At 51.0% G+C, this 14752-nt stretch overlaps 1 protein-coding gene across 4 annotated transcripts in view; it reads right to left on the bottom strand.

Annotated features, from left to right (window-relative positions):
• The window catches only part of CPNE2 (copine 2), a 44171-nt gene that overhangs the window by 22202 nt on the left and 7217 nt on the right, over positions 1-14752 (bottom strand). For all 4 annotated transcript variants that reach the window (XM_051801910.1, XM_051801909.1, XM_051801907.1 and 1 more), the window contains exons 2-4: positions 11381-11577; positions 5524-5703; positions 2421-2495 (exon numbers count right to left, since the gene is read on the bottom strand). In XM_051801910.1, coding sequence (XP_051657870.1) covers positions 2421-2495; positions 5524-5703; positions 11381-11548 — 423 coding nt within the window. In that variant the 5' untranslated portion in view covers positions 11549-11577. The remainder of the gene's footprint in view (positions 1-2420; positions 2496-5523; positions 5704-11380; positions 11578-14752) is intronic.

Here is a 14752-nt window from a genome sequence, read left to right as displayed (position 1 = left end):
ACTCCACCATTGCTCCCAAGGAGCTGCAGCAGGCAGGAGTGCAGCCTGGACTACTTCAGCTTAGACACTTTATTCACATACACTCCAGAAGGGCTTCAGCTGCCAACCACCAATGGGCCAGTTCTGTCTGGAATGTGGTCTAATGAGTCTCTTGGTATTTTAAGGGAACATTTATAACAAAACCCCACATTTATTCAGTTTTATTCCCAGCCGTTTCCTGAATCACTTGTCTTTTTTTTCCTGCGTCCTGCCCAAGCATCTGCTCCCCACCGCTCCCTTCCTCAGCTCCCCGGGGTGGGCTGAGCTGTTCCCCAGCATCCCTGGCTGCATCCTCCTCCTCCTCCTTGGGCAGGAGCTGGCACCAGAGCAGCCAGGAGCACGGCATGGACACTGTCCTTGTGCACAGTGCTCCCAAGTGCAGCTGTTTGCAGGCTCTCACGTGGGGCTGTCCTGCACTGGAGACACACGGCACCGTTACAGGCAAGGCTTTTAGAAAAACTTGCAGGACTCCAGGGGACAATTTCCCGCAGAAGGTTATCAGCATTTAGGAGAGCCACGGAGTTGGCAGAGTCGAGGAGGCAGAGATGCAGCTTTTGCATCTGAGCAAGGGGACGAGCCACAGCTCCTGAAGAACCTTCCAGGCCTTCCCACGGCAGACATAACACTTTGGCCCACAGAGGATCCATTCACCATGTACAAAGCCTAGTTTTCCCCTCTGCTCCATGTAAAAGTCTCCTATTGCAAAGCCATGGCATCAGTTTTCTCTCCCACCTAGTCCTTGGTGTGTATGCAGTCATCAAAGCTGGCAGGAGGAAGAGGAGCTGAAATTCACCCTTTGCTGATCCCTACAAAAGCATGACCAGTTGGTATCCAGGTTTTAGGGCTCACTGCAGGCTATGAAAAAGCCAGACTGTGCAGACAAGTCTGGAATGTCCTTGTGCTACCCTGCCACAGGTTGCAGGTGTCATCTTCTCTTGGACAGCATGGACAAAAACAACATCCCTACCTCTGCTTCTGGCAGAGGTGTGTGGCAAGATCCTGGGATTGACCTCTACAAACACAGGACTTTGCTTTGGGATCTTCCCCTCTCTTCACACTGAGGGACCCACACACAGTCCTGTTCATCCAGTCAAGGTTCTTCTGTTGCATTCACCCCTGTGTCATCTCAGTTAAGAAAATGGATAGTGGGGCAAAATTGAAGGGAATGGGGGTGATGAAGGCAGCCTTTGGCTCCAAACTCCATGTTCTGTACAGGTGAGTCCAAAGCTGAAGGCTGCTCCTGCAGTGGTGTCCATAGCCTGTGCTCCAGCACTGTGCCAAGCAGCAGGGAGAGGCATCCACCCCACACAAAACCCTGTTGCCATCACCTAGTCCAAGCCAGGGCAAAAAATACCAGATCAGAAAATGGTATCAGTTGTACAAAAAGAAGCAGGTGGTTCTGACCTTGGATGTTTAATGATGCATTAGTGACAGATCAGGACCTTCCTTTTTTTTTAAAGTGTGCAACCTTTGAACTTGACTGGAAACTTTTCACGTGGTACAGCTCTTCCCACACAAGCATTGGATGGGATGTTGAGAGCCTGTTCCTGTGGGATGGCACATGGCAGGCATCAGGTACTGCCTCTGAACTCCACTGCAGCTTTTCCTCTTGAATTTAAAGATTAATTGCAGCAGTTAAGAGAAAAGCATCTTCCTCTAGAGCAAACAGCAATGGAGATGCCCTTGCAGCACCAGGTCCTGGGCTTTTAAACCTTTCCAGTGCATTTAAACCTGATGGAAGTTTAACTCCTTACTGGCCTTTTCTTCCACATCTTTGCAGCCCAGCTGCACATCTCACAAAACCCGTAACACAGCAGAGATCCAAAAATGATGGGAGCTGTGGCAGAAGGGAAACACACCTAAATTTAGTCTTTTCTTTTTTAAAAAGAACATCACTAAAGAGATCCTCAGTGGGAAGGCCACTGCCCGAAGGGGTCTGCATCGGATTCAGCAGCTGTTGCTATGAGAGTTGTTGCCATGGCACAGCTCCATCCTTATCCTACAAATAAAATCACCCATCCCTGGAAAAGGAATGAGCCCTCTTACCTCTCACTACACCAGAGAGGTCTGAGCAGGCGCCTTGTACCAGATAACAAACAACAGCAGCAGAGATTTACTTTGCACTTCTCCAGATTGAGGTTTTCCTTATTTCTGGGGCCGAGGTACAGGTTGAAGAGTCACAGCACTGGACACCAGACAGACACTGAGCAAGATGGTCCCTGTCCCAAAAAAATCATCCTCTAAACAGACCAAAGTAGCCAAGAGAGCAGGAGGTAAAGGGAAAAACATTCACAAGATACAGCCCTGTCTCCTGGACCCCAGGTGAGCGTCCCTCATCCACCTTTACACACTCAGCAGGTAACATAAAGGAGTAACTGTACCGTTATCATCCCTTTCCCAGCTGGCTTCCCATTCCCCAGAAGGAGAGCCCGTGTTATTTTCTTGCTGGAGACGATCTAGAGAAACCAAAGAAAATAAAATCATGATTGCACAAGTGATCAAAAGCAGACTCATAAGCAACTGGTGTTAGTTGCTCGGGTTAGTTAATTCAGATTAAGCACTTGCAACAGTAGAAAAAAGGCACCACACCCAGGGATGACCCTGAGAGTGGGAATATCACCCCAGCTCATGGGGTGCAGGGCAGCAGCTGCACAGTGCAGGGAAGTGATGGCCTGAGAGGCTGAAGCATCACTGCCCACTGAACCCAGGGACCAGCTCTTTGGTGGAGGAGGTCAGTGGGACCTCACACAGACAGAGCTACTGCGATTTGTTCCCAGTAAAATCACCACTCAATCTGTCAAACTCCAGTTTAAGCACCTCTAACATGACCCTTGCCAGGAACTTGCTTGCAGGCCACACTCCCACGGGTGGATCCCGATTACAAGCCGGATGCTCTCCCCCAGCATCATTCTGGACCCCGGGCACAGGGGTCAGCACCCCCAAAGGCATGCTCTCCCCTTCACTTCTGGTTTGTAAGAGGCCAGACAGGATGATCAGGGAGATGAGTTAAAGAGATTTTCCCCATCTCAGTGAGTTTCGGTCGCCTTCATTACAGGGGAACCTGTAATTTTTCCTCACGAGGCGCAGACCCACACATGGGGATACAGCAACCTGCTGGAACTACCTGTGCTCTGCTCCCATATCCAGTGGGTCCCCTTCAAGACTAGATAAGCTTTAAAAGGTCCCTTCCAACCTAAAATATTCTGTGATCCTGTGATTTTTGCCATTTCAAAGCAAAAACCCTTTTCCGTTGTGGCGAGCCAGCCGTGTCCCGGTGCTTTTGATCCACGGGAATCACCAGCCAGTGTAACCAGATGTTTGTGCCACACTGTGTACAGGCAGCAGAAACTCCTCACAACCATGGCTAGCAGAAACCACAGACACCCTTCAGCCTGCAGTCTGATCCCTGTTACATTTCCTTTGGCCACAGAGGTCATTACAGGCCTGTGAATGATCCAACCATCCTTTTAAATCCTACCAGAGACCTCATTAGCTGCACTAAGCAATCTGTCTAATCTGACAGAGCTCCAGTGCAAACTCAAAATTGAAAAGTCAGATGCTCACTGTGCAGTCGCTGCTGCCCACAGCTGCCCCTTGCTTCTGAAAGCTCATGGAGACATCTCACCAGACAAATTCCAGCCACTAGAAAACCCACAGAGGGATGGTCGAACCCACAAGCCCCCATGCTCTGTTTCACCCCTCTCCTCCCCCCTGAGCACGTGCTACCCCTCCAGTCCACCTCTGCCCCACGACCAGGCTGTGCTGCAAGCCCACCCTGGCCACAGGGGGAGGAGGCTAAAAGGATTTCAGGGAAAAAAGGGAAAGGAAAAGATCCCTTCATTCCAAGCTGATGCCTTGTTTCAGACTAAATGTCACCAAGAAGCTGACATGGGAACCGCCGCGAAAACTGGGCACGCACAGAAGTGAAGTTCTCTTTAGCAGAGTGGAAGTGCTGGCTCAGAAGTTCTGAGCTCTCTTCCCTCTGACAGACTAAGCCCACCAGCTGTGCCCAGAGACACAGCAGACAGTGATGCCACCACAGCAAAACAATCAGCTGTTCTGAGAGAGCCCTTGGAAGTGAAACCTGCCAACAGCTGCCCATCCCCGGCATTGCCACAGCCCAGGAGGGTCTGTCCAGGCTCATGCTCTGATATAATCACCTTCCCAAACACCAGAAGTGTTGGGCTCTTCTGGGACACCCAACAAGCAGGAGGAAATGGGTTGGATTCCTCCACCTTCCTCCCCAGTGCATAGGGATAACGTTCCTCTCCAGTACGCAGAGCCCTGGGCTGCTGCAGAGCCACATTTAGGAGCAGCAAGGTTTCAGCTCTGTTTCCTTATGTCCATAAATTCTCTGCTTGCAGCTTCCACCAGGACCATGACCTTCCCAAGCAGCCCTGCTGAGCTGCCCCACATGGGAGCTGGCTGTGCTTCAGCAGCAGCAGAACTAATAGTGAAGGATGGGTTTGGGCTAAACCACTGAACAAGGGCCAGGGCTGTTGCCTGCACTGTCTCTTAAGTTCTGCAGGAGCAGAACTAGGTCATCACAGAGCACTTCCAAAATTCCAGACATTAAACTTCAAACTCTGTAAATGTCAGTGCTCTTCTAACACGTCAAGCTCTTGAGCTGGCAGCGGTGAAGTCACTTGTCCCACCTGCCACGTGCAGTCTGTGTAATACACAATCACCTTCATGAGCCTCCCTGAGCACCTTGGGCTGGTTCTCCATGCTGACACACCTATTACAGACCCTCCTTCCTCCCCATTCCCAGCACTGTAACAGTTTTTTCCCAGCCTCTGCGCTCGTGCCAGGTACCACAGCAGCCGGGAGCTGCCGGATGCTGCAAAAGAATGGAAAAAATCCCCCTCATTCTCTGCTTCTGAGTCAGAGGACAAAGACATTTGGAGAAGGTAGCTGCCAGCTTCTAACAGGGTCTGGGCTCACGAAGGAAAAGATCTTCCAAAGGCTTATAAATCGCATTGTGCCCTGGAAGCTTTTCCACAGGAAGAGCAGAAGACACATTCCGGCACACACATGCTCAAGCAGGAGAGATGATTTGCTACACAACAGCAATGGACAAAGCTTTCAGAAAGAGAAAAAACTGAGAAAGGTAGACAGCAATGCATCCTAACTTTAAACACCTGGAAGTTTTTGTAAGCACAAATCCAACTGGTCATCAGGGCTCTTACTATAACCCATGGTGAGACACAGCTGCCTCCAGAAGCTTCCAGCTGATGTCTCTTTGCCAGCACCACCAGAAGCCCACACCATGACCAGCTTAGACCTGAGTAAGTAGACAACAGCCCTAATGTGGAACAGTTCAATCTCAACAGCTGAAGTGTGTGACAAGCGAATTAAATTAGTTTTGCCAGGAAGGACCCAGAAAAGTTTGCAGTAGATGGGAGCAGCAGCTGTAATTCCCACCCCGTCCCTGTGGCTGATGTGATCTGGGGTCCCTTTGCTGCAGGGCCCTCAGAGACTCACCATGCCCAGTGTGCAGGAGAACTCGCCCAGGAAGTCATGCTCATACAGCTGCGTGCTCGACTTGTCCTGGTCGAACAGGGCAAACTTGAGCTTCTGCACTTCTTCAAAGTGGTAGTCAATGACAAATTTCTTGGCAAAAGCTGGGTTGAGGTTGTTCACGGCTGTCTCTGTCCTGTCAAGCTGCAAAGAAAAAAGAAAAAGAAAAAAAAAAGAGGTGTTTAGGCACGTGGATCTTGCATCTTTGTCACTGCTCTCACACACCTCTGATCCTCGACCACACCCTCACAGCTGTAGTGCCAAACTTGTTTCTTTCAGGCTGTGCAGCCAGCAACAAGGACAAGCAAAACAAGAGGTGTCATGAGCCAGAACAGCAGCTCTCTAGCATTTCCCTCTAGATCTTCAACCAAAACATCCATGTGGGTTTTTTCTTTCTGGTCCTTCCATGGGAAAAAAAAAAAAAAAAAAGAGAAAAGAGAAAAAAAAATCACCACAGGTCATTTTTCCTAGATTTCATCAAGCATTAGGAGAAACAAGAGACTGGAAGGACCCAGAAGACAAGACTTCAGTAGACATTGTCACCCTGAGCTATTGCAGGCAGGCTGGAGGAAATGATGTCTCTGATAGCTTGGAAGGGACAGGCACACAGAGGATGATGGAAATTGGAAGGTATGTGGGGAACCTGCCGTTGGAGGGGGAGCATTATGTTGGTCTGCAGCATCCCACAGCCAAGAGCAGAGATAAGAGTAGAGGAAACTTGGCAGGCAGCTGGTGGAAGCACGTGTTTACAACACAGCATGGCACAGGTGGACAGAAAGCCCTGTGTGAGCCAAAAAAAAAAAAATCCTGGGGATAGCCACTCCAGAGATCCCAATATGCTGCCCTCCAGCAATGGAACTTTGGTTCCAGACCCCATAACTCACACCACAGGAGGGCTGGGAGGATGGCAATCCCAGCTGGGATCCCCACATGGGCTTGCACAGAGACAAACCCCCACAGTTTTAGCCAAAGTGTCAGAAAGTGGGAAAACTGGGAAACTGAGGCTGAGAAAAGCTGGTGTACTGACTTCTGGAAGTCAATGGCCAAGGAGAGTCTGAACATCAGGCCCCATAGTTCCCATCAGGTACCCTGAGAGGCACAAGAAAAGGGCAAGTTTGGAGCCCAACATGCAACATACCCTTATGAAGCTAAAAGGGACAGGAAGAATACATGCATTATAGACTGAGAGCTGAACAAGAAATGAACACCCACAGCTGAGGGGAAAAGTTTTCCGCACGCAAATCAAGCAGGAGCTTTGTCAGGAGAGCAGCTGTGGGTATTATGTTGATATCATTGTTCAGCCTGGAGAAGAGAAAACTCTGGGGGGACCTTAGAGCACCTTCCAGAGCCTAAAGGGGCTCCAAGAGAGCTGGAGAGGGAGGAATGGCTTCAAATTGACAAAGGGCAGGGTTAGGTCAGATATTGGGAAGAAATTCTTCCCTGTGAGGGTGGTGAGGCCCTGGCACAGAGAAGCTGTGGCTGCTCCATCCCTGGAAGTGTTCAAGGCCTGGTTGGATGGGGCTTGGAGCAACCTGACCTAGTAGACAGGCTATGAAAAGAGAAGCAAAGGCTTCTCCAGTGTGGTTTTATCTGAAGCTGCTGCCCTCGGTGCCTGGAAAGGCCATCCCTTCTGCCTGTGGGACAGCATGAAGCCTCTGGCCACGCCGTGGCCCCAGCTGGCATTCCACCTCATCTCACAGCCAGGACACCCAGTCGTGGGCAGGACTGAGCTGCCTGTGCATCCCAAGATCCCAGGGCAAGGCCTCTGCAGGAAGCAGCCCCCGTGCTGGCATCCCCGGGGCTGCGGGACGGCAGGACGTCTGCCAGAGCCGCAGAGCCAAGAATAAGCAGAGCAGAAAAAAAAAAAGCCTCAAAAAAAAAAAAAAAAAGGAAAAGAAAAAAAAGCAAACACATACCTTAGTCCCAAAGAAACTCATTCAGAACAGGAGGCAGGTTTTGGAGGGGTTGAGTGGAAATGTGGTGAGTTTGCTATATATATACACCCAACGATCGCAGTGTTTTTTTGAAGTTGCTCGCTTAGTCTGTCTTAATTGCCAAGAAACGACTAAAGTAAATGCTGTGTTCCCAGAATAGCCACCTGCTGCACTCCGGGGAATCAAATCCATCAACACCAGTGGGCTGTGAGCTGGCCAGGGCCACACAGCTTCACACAGATCCTTCCCTCTCCGCTGCCACCTCGTACCGAAGGAGCCAAGCATCTGCTCTGAGGTGGGGTGGACCAGGAGCAGAGGGCACCCCCAGCTCTGCTTCATTTCAGCAGCACAACAAACACAAGTGCCCTTTCAAACCAGAAGGTAAGAGTGTGCAGGCAGCAAAGACAGATTTTAGCTCCTTCCATGTTCTTTGAACTACTGGGAGGCCAGGGATGAAGGAGAACCAGTCCTTTCACTCCCAGACACCAGTTTTGAGGAGATAACTTGAGGTTCCATCTCCAGTTCTGTCCTGAAAGGGGTGGCCCAGGGGAAGGGGAGGAAAACCCCAGACAACCTGAGATAACCCTTGGGAGTGATGGGGCTTCCTTCAACATCCAGATTAAACTTTAATTTCCTGCCTAGTGTCAGCATGAAGCACAATATCCCAACCCCCAGCTGACAACTGCACAAGGTTTGGTCTTTGGTTTGATGAGCATAAATCACCTTGCTGGTGACTATCACATATTAGGCCTCTTGACACACCATCACCTGCTATCAGCTCCTGCCACCCCCTTGTCCCCAGAGCTTACAGGTCTGCAGACTTTGGGAAGAGCAGAGGTTGCTCTGCCACCCAGGAACAGAAAAACACAAGGGTTTTTAAGAGGCAGCCAAGCTAATTAAAGGTATCTGTTTGGATATGAGTCTCAAAGGGCCACGGAGATGATTAGAGAGATGGAGCACCTCTACCACGAGGAAAGGCTGAGAAAATTGGGATTGTTTAGCCTGGAGAAGAGAAGGCTCCGGGGAGACCTTAGAGCACCTTCCAGTACCTAAAAGGGCTCCAGACTGGAGAGGGACTTTGGACAAGGGCAGAGAGTGACAGGATAAGGGGGCATGGCTTCCAGCTGACAGAGAGCAGGGTTAGATTAGATATGAGAAAAAAATTCTTCACTGTAAGAGTGGTGAGGCACTGGCAGAGAAGCTGTGGGTGCCCTGGAAGTTGAACGGGCCTCTGAACAAGGGCTGTGGCAGGGGAGTTGGAAGAAGATGATCTTTAAGGTCCCTTCCAACCCAAACCATCCCATGATTCTATGATTCTGAAAATCGTAGAACATGAAACCAGGAGACCATCTCCAGCAACAGCCCTTGTGTTCAGTGGGTGCAGCCAGAGAATCTTCCAGCATCCAAAAGAAGGCTGGCTGGAGACCTTCGAGCATCTCCAGCACCTGGAAGTGCTTCATGCTCTAACACTGAGATATGCTCTCCCAAGCACCAAGGGAAGTTCGTGCCACCCAGATGACTCAGAGTGGCAAAAAGGCAGCTGCATGGCTGAGTCATGTGTCCCTGCTCCTGGCACCAAAGGTCAGGTTTCTCATGGCTCCTGCGAGATGATGTAACCGGGCAGAACATTTAAACATCACCCATCTTCATGTTACTTCCCGGCCTGTGCTTTATTGTCTCTCCCTCCCCCACCCCTCCAAGGCTGATTCACAAAGATTTTTTAATTCCTATTAAGCTCAGCGAGACAAAATAATTGTATTTGGGAACAAATGTGACAGCTAGAGAGAACAGCGAGCAGCAATCTTCCTGCTGGCATCAGCTGGTGCCACAGCCCCGCCGCCCAGCTCCAACACCAGCATCACTATGGCCAGGGCTGGTCCTGAAGGAGGACACCCACCACCCAAACCAGGTCCCTAATGTGTCCCTAATCCAGTGCAGAGGACAAAGGGGCAGTGTGGTAGGATGGGTTCACACCAACAAGCTTATTCTGTCCCCATCTGTCCCCTACATTTCAGCTGTGTTATTAAGGCCACAGCTTTCAGACAGGAAAGAGGTTCATCTTAGGGCAAGGGGGCACATCTGTGTGGCCAAAATCCATACAGAACCACATGGGTACCCCAGGTGCCTCTGAACTGCGTGGCACGAGCTGCCAAGGGTCCACCAAATGTCCCATCCAAAGGGGCTCTCACAGGCAAGCTCGCCTCTCCTGACTGTCTCCCCAGCACCCAGCCACGACCCAATCTCACACATCACTGCTGACACTGTGGGTGCAGAGGATTCCTGGTCCTGGTTGTGCCCTTATCATGCCAGTTGAGCAGAGCCAGCTCAGTGCCACACCAGCACACCACACCGTGTGCCAGCCCGTTCAGCCTCCACTGACACCACAGCAGAGGAGCGCTGAGCAAGCTGCTGCTCAAGGCTGACGTCCAGTGCCTGTCGTGCCAATTAAAAAGAAGCTAAAAATAGCAGAGGAAAAGAAAAAAAAAACACCTAAATGCGCCACACGTTTGTATTCTAAAGGAAGCTTTGGAATCAAAACTGCTGGACCGAGGTGTTACTGACAGAAAGAGAAATTCCTGAAAAGTAGAATCAGGTCAGAGATGACACCTATCAAGGCTGGAAAGCTCATTAGTCTCACCCAGGCAGCTGAGAAAAGTTAATTGTGGACCATGGTAAGGTTTGCCTGTACATCCTTCCCACGTGAGGAGATCAGCTGCTGGACAGCTGAAATGATGCCCATGGATTCACCAACTCCTTGGCCAAGTGCTCAAAGGCTGCTCAACTTGTCCAAGCATCTGAAAAAATGAGACCGCCTAATTTCCCAGGAATTGGGACAATTTTTGTTTGGTTTACATGATTTAATGCCTTTTGGCTACTTATTTTCTGCTGCATCCAACATTGGTGCTTACACCATCACGCCTCCATTCTTTGCTGACCTGCTCCCTCTCAGCTATCTGATCCCTCCCTTCTTTCCTTAGAAATTATCTTTCTTATTCCTAAGGAGATGACTTCTAAAACAAAAAAAAAAATAACAAGATCATCTACAGTTTCTTCTCAGGGCTTCCCACTATGAAATATGAAATATGAAGTTTAAGCATGTATCTGTGAGATTTCTGGTGAGGAGGGAAGACCAATGTCTGCAAGCAGCTCATCCAGGATTTGCCAGCTGGCTGCTGTCTGTCTGCAGTTGAACCGGTCCAAGCTCCCACACACCCACCTCCCAAAAGTATCCTTCCCCATCCCATGGTCCTCACTCCATAACAGTCCATGAAATGCCCAGCTCAAGGAGCACTGACCTTGATACACTTCTTGAAGGAGGCCACAGCACAAGCTGCCCTGCTTTTCCACTGGACTGACCTTCCAGACCCTCATCCAGCACACTCCTGGTCCCGAGAAAGAGCCACTTTTCAAGTCAAACTCAAAGACCAGCTTCCCATGCAACTCAGGATCCAAGAACCAGCTTATCCTGACTCAACTAGAAACACACGACATGGCAACATCAAAACTCACAACTTCTAACTCTCACGTGGGATCAGCATTTCAGGCACCCATATCTGAAGCACCACAAGCTCACAGCACACTGAGAAGAGGCTGGGACCCCTTTGAAGGTGGAAAGATCCTTTCACACCTGCCACAAGCATTGCCAGAGGTCAGCATTTTGAGATCTGCAGTTAAAGCCAACCCCCAGCACAAAGCAGAAAGCACTGATGGGAAAAGGACTGGTTGCAAAACAGAAGAATTCTCACATCAGCACCACCCTCACAGCCTTGGGAGGACCAGAAGAGCTTCCAATTCTGCTCATGGGGGAACAAGGACCAGCCTTGCAGCAGAGCACACCAGCACGAGCAAACCCAGGAGGAGCGAGTACACACAACATCAGGACTTACCTCTACCCACTTCCCGTTGACTTCCATGAAGAGGACGCAGAAGGGGTCGGATTTGGAAGTGACATCCCTGTCCAGAAGGTTCTGGCCGCAGATGGACAGCTCGACTTTGCAGACACAGTACTGGGAGCCGACGGGCCCCGGCGGCGTGGGAGGCATCGTGTACGCCATGGACTCCGGTGGCAGCAGCTCCAGGCAGTCTGTGGGACACGAGGACAGAGAGAAACCTCAGTGCTGAAGGACAGCAAACACTCTGTCAGCACTGGCGAGTTGAGCACAGACAGAGGAGCCACGTGCACAGCGTCGATCTCTAAGTTATGATCCAAGTCATGAGGCTTTCCTGGCTCCAAAGTATCTCCCTGCCCAGTCACCATCTCCATGTGGTCACCCCATCAGGCAGACATCCTGAGTGGGAGCCCAGCAGAGCACCTACAACCTGCTTTGGGTTTGCTCCATAAATAACAGATTTCCAAGGAAAGGTAACATCTTCTGCTTACCCTCGCAAGGGAGTGGGGGGTTCCCAACCTCTCCTTCCAGCATGTTGGGCTTTTTTTTTTTGTTTTGTTTTGTGGGGAGGAACCACATTTCCACACCATCTTTCATCACAAAAATTGGTTGTTGTCTGGCTGGTCCCAAGCCACAGGCCATGGACCTAAACTACAAGGGCCAACCTTGAGCTCTGCTCCTCAAATCCTCACAGGGAAGGGGGTGAGACTGAGGAGGAGTGGGGTGGAGGGCAGCTCCAGCTCTGGTTCAGCCCTATCTCCATTCAGCTCCCCAGGCCAGCTGCAGGCAGTGGCTCTGGCAGCAGTTAAGAAGTGGCAAGAGTTGCCTCAGAGAAGCAAAAGGCAAACGTGACAACCACTGCATGGCCTGAAGCATGGGATGATTTACAGGGCCCTGACTAAAAATCCATTTAAGATCTTACCAAAAGTATGCTACCAAAGTAATTTTGCAGATAGAAATGTGTTTTATACCATTATTAGTGCAAAACCCCACCCCACACTACATTCTTGCTGTCTGATGTGCAGCTTACTTGTAAAAAACCACCAAAGGTCTTCAGCTGAGCAGAAAGGGCAGGGGGAGAAAGATAAGAAAAAGCATTTCCAGAATAATTTATACTAACAAACTGTTGTGGCTGGGGTTGCCAGTGGAGAGTGAGCTCTTCTCAGCAGCTGCTTCGATACCTTTTGCCTTCTTTTTCACAAGTGGCTCCTGGCTCACCCACCTTATCTAAAACCCCCAAACATTACCTTCCTCCACCTTGATAAACCATCTGCTTCTGTTTGGCATTGAAACCCCAATTAATGCTATCTGTTTGTTTTGCCTGGGCATGAGTACTTACAAGCCCTTGCGCTGCTGGGAGTTGGGCTGCTGCCCTCTTCCCTTGCAGCTCAGCTTCCTACCTGGAATAGGGACAGGGGGGCAGGGACAGAGTGATCCCAGCAGGACTGTGAGAGAGGGAGCTCAAGGCTCATTGCTGGCTGTCCTGAGTGCTCGGCCCTGCTGCAGCAAACACTGAGCAGAAAACAGCTCCAGCTTCCAAGGCTCGGAGCCCTCTCCTCCTACCTGCCGAGATTTCTGCTTGGTACCAAGTCACCAGAAACAAGCCTGGTTTTAACCCCCACCAGTAAGCACAAGCTCTTCATCCCAGCCTGCTGCTCGGGGAAAGAGTGGTGCAACCCTTCTGGCTCCATAGGAACCCAGAAACTTCTCCAGAAAAAGAAAATCCCCATCCATGCCTGCACACACCCGTGCACATCACCGTGTCCCTTTCGCAAGCGTGGATCCCCCTTCCCCAGACCCAGCCTGCCTCGTGCCATCGCTCCCTGTCCACAGCAGCACAACACCAAAACAGTGGCAGCCTGACACCGAAACGGTGGCACACGTGGGCAACCTCCCATCTGCTGGGGCTTCAAGGAGAAGCACATGTGGAAGCAAAAGTCCTCACGGCTCCTCCTCCGTGGCCAGGGCACTGGCTCCAAAGTGCCTGTACCTGTCACCCCTGCCTCTGCTCCTCCCGAGCCCGTGCCATCAGCTGCAGCTAAAGCAAAGATTTCATTTTAATTTTTCTTTAATGCACAGATCGTGTAATCGGTGTCTTAAAATAGCCAGGCCTGTTCTATTTGTGCTGCTGTCTGTCTGTCTGTCTGTCTGTCTGCTGCTCCCCCTGAAAAGCAAACACGGGGCAGCTGTGCTGGCATCGGCCTGGCCCTGCCGGAGCAGGGACATCTGGGTGGAGTGTTTCCACCTCCCCTTCCCCCAGATCTCAGTGCTGTCTCACAAAAAGCAGAGGCAGCAAGTGACTCAGTGGAAAAACCTTTTTTTTTTTTCCCAGGGCTGGCAGGCACCAAAACATCCTCTTGGTGCTCCTGCCCCTGTGCTCACTCTGTCCTGCTCCCTGGGGAGCGCACGGTCCAGACGGACACTGAGACGAGGACAGATGGCCAGTGCCAGCTGGGGCAGAGACTGGAGAGTCACCTCTACTCCTGCTGCACCCACATGGATCCAGCACCTTCCTCTTGCTTCCCTGGCATGGATCCAGCACCTTCTGCAGGGCCAGGTGGGGGTTCAGCCCCTGACACCTTGGCAGCAGCCACAGGTCCCTCCAGCTCAGAGGCTTCACATCTGAGGCATCACCAGGCTTCAGCAAGGTGGTGGCATTCTAACATCCCAGAAGATGCTTTAATTTCAGGGGTTATTTGAGCTGGCTCGCCCACCATCTGTATTCCAGTCTCTCCTCCCATTTTTGTTCTCCTCTCCTCACATTTGCCGCCCCGAACAAAGTCCTGTGACTCTCTCGGCATCCGTGGCCAAATATTCTCCCAGCGTACAATCCCAGCTGCCGGCCTCGTGCCCATCATGCAGACACGTGGTCTCCTGCCAGAACACGGCCAGGTTACCAAGGAGAGGCCCCAGGGACAAGCTTGAGGCTTTGATTGCCCCACGGTCCCATCTGCCACCGGCCACAGCAGGTGCCTGGAGAGGCATCACAAGAGCAGGATCAGAATGAAGGGACATGGTCCTAAAATCCTTTCTGGGCTCCAGCTTCCAGGACCTCCCAAGCTGGATGCATCTTTGCACTTCATAGCTTTCAAGTGCTTTTTCCTTTGTGACTTGGTCACTTCCAAGCTGCTCCATGTCCACAACATCCCACAGAGAAGGGTTTTGCTGGCTGGGGGCACATGCAAGCCCTGGGGCCAGCCAGAATATCTGAAATGAATATCTGAGAGCCCCAGAGCAATGCACACAGATGTTCTCCTCCTCCTACTCACCCCATGGCCACCTGATCTCTAAGCAGAACCCCAAAGCACGTGCATAAGGGCTGGCAGGAAAACCTAGGACCTTTACTTCCTCTCTTATGTGAAAGAGGAG

The sequence above is a fragment of the Manacus candei genome, unplaced genomic scaffold, assembly GCF_025592945.1.
Source record: "Manacus candei isolate 608988 ecotype Guabito, Panama unplaced genomic scaffold, ASM2559294v1 h1tg000053l, whole genome shotgun sequence".
Taxonomy (NCBI): Eukaryota; Metazoa; Chordata; class Aves; order Passeriformes; family Pipridae; genus Manacus; species Manacus candei.
This window is presented reverse-complemented; position numbering and strand designations above follow the sequence as displayed.